At 35.2% G+C, this 6,000-nt stretch overlaps 1 protein-coding gene across 1 annotated transcript; it reads right to left on the reverse strand.

The window, feature by feature from the left end:
• Nucleotides 1–3,203: 3,203 nt before the first annotated feature.
• LOC140764051 (cytokinin riboside 5'-monophosphate phosphoribohydrolase LOG1-like) lies at nucleotides 3,204–5,299 on the reverse strand. Its single transcript, XM_073102501.1, has 7 exons — nucleotides 5,073–5,299; nucleotides 4,810–4,907; nucleotides 4,673–4,703; nucleotides 4,479–4,578; nucleotides 3,974–4,044; nucleotides 3,720–3,863; nucleotides 3,204–3,600 (listed from the first exon to the last, which is right to left on the reverse strand). The coding sequence occupies exons 1-7, from the start codon at nucleotides 5,202–5,204 to the stop codon at nucleotides 3,508–3,510; spliced, it is 669 nt and encodes a 222-aa protein (XP_072958602.1). The 5' UTR covers nucleotides 5,205–5,299; the 3' UTR covers nucleotides 3,204–3,507.
• Nucleotides 5,300–6,000: the final 701 nt, after the last annotated feature.

The following is a 6,000-nucleotide window of genomic DNA, read 5'->3' on the forward strand; positions in this document are numbered from 1 at the left end:
ATTATTAAATAGGGTACACGGATCACCTGTTCAATAAGTCAGAAGTAAATTGTAATTTCTCCTCTTATTTACAACTAGTACCTCTAATATTCTGTTCCAAGAATATGAGAGAGAACTATAAAAGAGAAAGCAAAAGTAAGTCTACTTTGCTAGGTTTAAGAAGAGAAAATAAAATGTAATAATGTCTAACATATTTAATTATTCTCTTTTAAATTTGTTAAAAGATCAAATAAATAGTATAATATGATAAAAGTATATTTCGAATGCTGAAAATATAAATAAAAAAATTGTTCTTTCTCCCTTTCTGTCCTTATTTTCTTTCTATCTTTTCTCCCATTCTCTCCATTAAACAGGCTGTAAAAGAAACCCAATCCAACAACAGTACCCTTATTAATTTAGAAAGCCACAATAGTAGTCCACCATCTTTAATTATATCCCTTTTCCAAACGCAAGAGTCAAAAACTACAACAGTAGTCTACCAATAGTATTGCAACGACTGAACACTTAGAGACATTCTCTTTCTATTCCATCACATCTAACAGCTTTTAGCTAATGAACATTAACTCTTTCACATTTAGTGCGCATTTGTTAGTCCACCAACTGCTTTCCTCTCATCCTCTTACTCTTCTTTCCTCCTCCTGTGGACTATCTACCTTCCACACATCATCTCTTGTTCTTTTGCTTCTTTTGTTATGAGCATGCTTGCCTTCGTTTCCTCCTGATTACAACCAGATGTATCTTAATGAGAGAGAGGTTTGATGTCATCTCTTACATATATGAGACCATATAATTAGTTTGCAGCAAGAAAAAAGGGTTTTAATTAATGACTACTCAATGTAGCATGTGGAAAGATCATAAAAATATATAAGTTCAAGCGGTCAAATAAGGCAAAATATCCTCTAAAAGATTCCTAGAACCTTTCTAATAATCCTTAGATATGCCTTTAGACTTTTGAGTATTATGAATTGATTTCCATACTTTCTTTAATGATAATAGGCCAACCTAAGATCTTTCAGGCAAGAATCTAAGAATTTTTAAACAATCCTATGCTGTAAGATTCTCTCTCCTTCATTAAAACTTGAGTTTATTATGCCATTTAATTTAGCATAAAACTCATCGAAAGTTTCATTCTCCTCTACGTGAAGAGTCCTAAAATTTATTGTTAGCCTTTAAAGCATAAAGAACTTGTCGGCAGCAGTACCTAAATGGGTAGTTTCTAAGATGACTCATGCATCCAAAATTCGTTAGAAGAGACAACTATAAATAATATTTTATTACTTTACTATTTCATCCTGTTTTCTCATAATCAATTTTGTCCTATAACTTTGCAAATTTACCAATTGTTTTGCTCTGGTATGCTCCTAACGGGCAAACACATTCATCTATAGATTTTTAAAATGATCATATTCTAGCCTACTAGTAATCATAATTCATTTCATCAGGAATTAATAGCCTAATTGAAGATTGTCCATATTTGTGGAAATTCATTGTCCGGAGAATCTCTCATATTGAAAAAAATATAAACTCTAGGCATAATTTTCTAAATTCTTACATATTAAAAATATTTATACAAAATAATAATATATAAATAAGCAAAAGTGAACATTAAGAAATTTACATGAAAAATCCCAAAATGGGTAAACAAAAATAATAGATCCAAACTCCGATAAAAATAGATAGTTACAAATTAATCATAAAAGTTTACAAGATGCAGTTACAAACACCCATCAATCCTCACGACTCTATTTGAAACTGTCTTGCTTGTCAAATCCCATGATTCATTACTTTTGTGATCAATTTTCAATCTTTGTAATCCTCGACATTGCCACATTAGTAATCCTCAAGACGTTGTCCTCCACGATTTACAAAATTAAAATTGTGTAGATTGAAGATTGAGATGCATTCTATTTGAAAAGCCTTAAGTTGCAAAAGCTCTCCTCAATGATAATCAAATCAAAGATGGCTACTTTTGATAACTCTTAAATATCATTTCAGATGGGTAAATGATCCCACAAAATACTAAAGGTTAAAGGTTGAGGAAATCTTTCGGAGGCATTTGAACATAGTTACTTGGTGCTTAAACGATTGTGATTGCATAATTTATCTCTTTGTAAATGCAAATATTTGAAGTGGTGTTCAAACCACTATAACTCTCAATCTTTGTCCAGCTTATATATATGCTCATTTTACAATAATAAAAGAAAACTATATACTTGAACATATTTAAATTATTTTATATATAGTTGCCAATTAAATTTATAAAAAAAATAAATAAGAAGGTCTATATAAAAACAAGCTATAGTCCAAGGTGTCTAAGAATAATTAGCTCAAGTAACTCAAGTAAATTTTTTAAATCACAATCTATATTTTCAATAAACACCTCATCTTTGAGGACTTATAATCCAGCCCCATATTTTTTTTATAATTTTTATATGACGCAATCAAAATTAAGTAGAAGAGTATTAGAAATTTTCTAGAGGTATTTAAGTTATTTAATAATTAGTACAGTTGTATAAACTATAAATATATGTTATTGACAGTTATTCAAACTAACGTAAGGTGTTATATAAAAACTATAGAGAAAATGAAGGATTTAATTATAATATTTTTAAATAATAAAAATATAGGGTGTAATTTGTGTCCTATTCCCACCGATAAAGATCGTTAGGTTGTCAAATTTTGACACGGAAGCTTCGAATGGATAAATAATTTAGCTCGTTTAATTTAGCTTTATTTTTTTTAAAAAATAAAAAAAATAAATAAATAATGAAAAATGAGCCACTACGTTAAAATTGATTGCGTCATAGCCTTGTGTCTAGTATCCAATCAGGGCTCGCCAAAACCCCAGATGAAGTCCTTCACGTGCAAAGATTTGAAGATGGTTTCCTCCAACTCTTATCCGTCCATCTCACGTCACAGCCACTCAAAACCCACCTACCAAACCACTTCTCCTCCTCCCCTCCCACGGTCCTACATGGTACGTCTGACCTCCCAATAACTCCCCAGCCTCATCCTTCCACGTGTCACGACGCACATAAACATAATAAATACGGCCTCTTCTTTCCTGCGTGACCCTTCAAAATTTTTCTTATTTAAAATATGTCTTTTTTTACTCAAATAACACCCTATAATTTTAATTTATATAATCGGTGGAGTGAGAGTGAGGTGTGAGACGAAAATTACGAGAGGCGGAGTAATATTCAGAAAAAGAAAAATAAAATGCGAGGTGTTATTTGAAAATTTCCTTAAATAATGTCGTTCCACGTAGGCATGCGATCTCTAATAACGACACAAAGTGAGTGCGTGCTCGAGTAACTTTGTTGACCTTCAATTTCCATTGCTCTGAGGTCAAGAAAGTTACAAGTGGGACCCAAGAAAGAAAGAGGGTGAGAGATACAATTTTTGCGCTAAAAAAGAAAAAGAAAAAAAAACGGAAGAAGATTAGAAGGCTAATTAGGGCTGCACTTTGTTTGTCGGGTTACTTTATCACGAGAGAGATAGATTTGGTCAACGCGAGATGTCCGACTTTGGTGAATGCACTATCTGCTCCATCTCCCAACTCAGCTCCAGTGCAGACCCATCATGCATCGGAACATACTCCTGAAATTTATATATTTATTTAATTTTTAAATTCTTTTATCTTGATAATAATTAGGTAGATAAGATAAAAGTTGAAAACAAATTTCCAGAGGAAGAGGACGAAGGAAGGAACAGGACACCTCGAGCTTGGAGAATAGCTCATGAGCAGTATGGGCAGAGATAATAATATGGCGAGCAGCCGGCGTGATGAATCCTTCGTCCACAGCCTTGTCGATTAGCGATAAGAGTGAGTTATAATAACCATCAACGTTCAACAAACCCACCTGCTCATCAATAGACATGCACGTACACATAGACATATTGTTTAATAATCATCGATCGATCATCTAATCATTAACTAGTAGAAAATTATTTCTACGGTGGAGATATTTACCGGCTTATCATGGATCCCTAACTGAGCCCAAGTAATGACTTCCAGGAGCTCTTCCAAGGTCCCATATCCACCTATATATATATATGTATATTTATTTATATTTATATATTCACATATATAGTTTGAGAAGAGTAATAGTATGTATGTGGGTCATAAGCTAGCTAGAGATATTGGTATCTCCTGTGGAATCACATGGAGATGTACAGACGTACACATCTAAACATTCGCAATTTGATGTATGCTAAACCAAAGATGTTTAAAAAAAACACACAAATAATCAGGTGGTCAATCACCAGAAGATAATATTCCATGGCCCCATCACTCAAGAGGCATAAAAAGGGGTTACTCTAATTTGTAGATGGACAGATCCAATAAATATAGATCTGAAATTTTATCAGTCTGGCATCCGGAGTCGTACGGTACGACTCGGGAAGCCGGTGCATGGAATGGTACTGATAATCTGGATCGTACCGATGATGACGATAAGCTTGATTAGATAGTTTACCGGGGAGCGCGATAAAGGCGTCGGCTTGGCGAGCCATCTCGGCTTTCCGTTGATGCATGCCGGAGACTGCTCTCACCTCTCCGACTGTCTCCCCAATTATCTGCAACTCGTTGTAGATTACTACGTCTAATTAACTTTTATGTAGAGGTTTTAATAAAGAGAATTGAGAAGTAATAAGACACATCGTGGCCTACCTCTCTTGGCATTAGAGTCCTGGGAATGACACTGCAACATAGACAAAACAATAATTAAAGAAAGAAAGAATGGACTTAAAGAAGTTGGAGTGTTAACAGTTGGAAAGAGAGAGAGAGAGAGAGAGAGAGAGAGATACCCTAAGACATGGCGACCACCATTGAAGACAGCACGAGAGACGAGTCCCATGAGGCCAACGCTACCACCCCCATAGACCAAATCTATCTTCCTCTCAACCTGCAATTGAGTCCAAACTTTGGAGAATGAAACAGAGGACTGATTGGGAACAGGGGTCGAGATATTTCACCACATGGGGCTTGATCCAAAACTCCGCCTAGCTTTCTCAAATCTAATCAAGATTGTATGGAATTATTCAGTAGGATCGGAGGAGGAGAGGCTAACCAATTCATGACCAAGCTGGATTGCTGCAAGCTGGTAACTTGCCTTCTTGCCTGGGCTACTACCACAGAATACACACACCCTTTTGAAACGAGAAGAGGTTATTTTGGTTATACTTTTCTCTTCATCTTCCATCCTCTTCTCTCTCTCCTCTCTCTCTCTCTCTCTCTCTCTCTCTCTCTCTTTCTCTCTCTCTCTAAAGGTTGTGTTGCTTTAGATGGGGAGGGGGGAGAGAGAGCCGGGGGATGGGCTTTTAAGCTCGTCGATCGACTGCTTCTTTGCTTGACTTGGTTTTAGAATATATATTTTTTTCTTTGTAAAATTGGAAAATGGAGTACACTTTAATGGTGAGCGAGGGGTTAAGAGATTCCTCAGGAGCACTAGACACAGGGTAGTGATAGGATGGATAAGCGTACGGAGATGGGACGTGGCCCAATGGGACACCGAAGGTTAGTTTTGCGATGCCACGTGGAGATAGGAAAGGAGAGAGAGAGAGGATTTACTTCAGATCTGGATGCAGGAATTTGCATGCAGTGAGGGGGTATTTGCTTGGGGATAACAATGATATGCCCACAAATACTAACTAAATACATTGATATAAATGATATGGCATCGTGTTATTCGTTTTCTTTTTTAAAGCATCGTGTTATTCGTTGGTAGTGATGGTGAGAAGGATGAAGACGGAAACTACTAATGAATAAAGTAATATCACATCATTTTGTTGGTAGAATATTTTGTAAAATATTTATGGGCATAATGATTTTTCTTGGCTGTGGGTTGGCCATTGAATAAGCAAAAATGTTTATAAAAGATATTAAGTTGGTCCCTTTTTTTTTTGTTAAAGAGGTAAATATCATTATCTCAAGAGAATAGAAGTAATATATCTTGTTCCAAAACAGAACTTTACATGTCCTCGGAAAAAATGCTATTC

The sequence above is a fragment of the Typha angustifolia genome, chromosome 7 (assembly GCF_048772165.1).
Source record: "Typha angustifolia cultivar Huaian chromosome 7, ASM4877216v1, whole genome shotgun sequence".
Lineage (NCBI taxonomy): Eukaryota > Viridiplantae > Streptophyta > Magnoliopsida > Poales > Typhaceae > Typha > Typha angustifolia.

Excerpts from the sequence above, each read along its gene's own strand:
- LOC140764051 (XM_073102501.1), bottom strand. The coding sequence starts at position 5,204 with ATGGAAGATGAAGAGAAAAGTATAACCAAAATAACCTCTTCTCGTTTC. Across the intron at positions 4,908-5,072 it reads TCCAGCTTGGTCATGAATTG|GTTGAGAGGAAGATAGATTT; the intron begins GTTAGCCTCTCC and ends ACTCAATTGCAG. Across the intron at positions 3,601-3,719 it reads AGCTATTCTCCAAGCTCGAG|GAGTATGTTCCGATGCATGA; the intron begins GTGTCCTGTTCC and ends TATAAATTTCAG.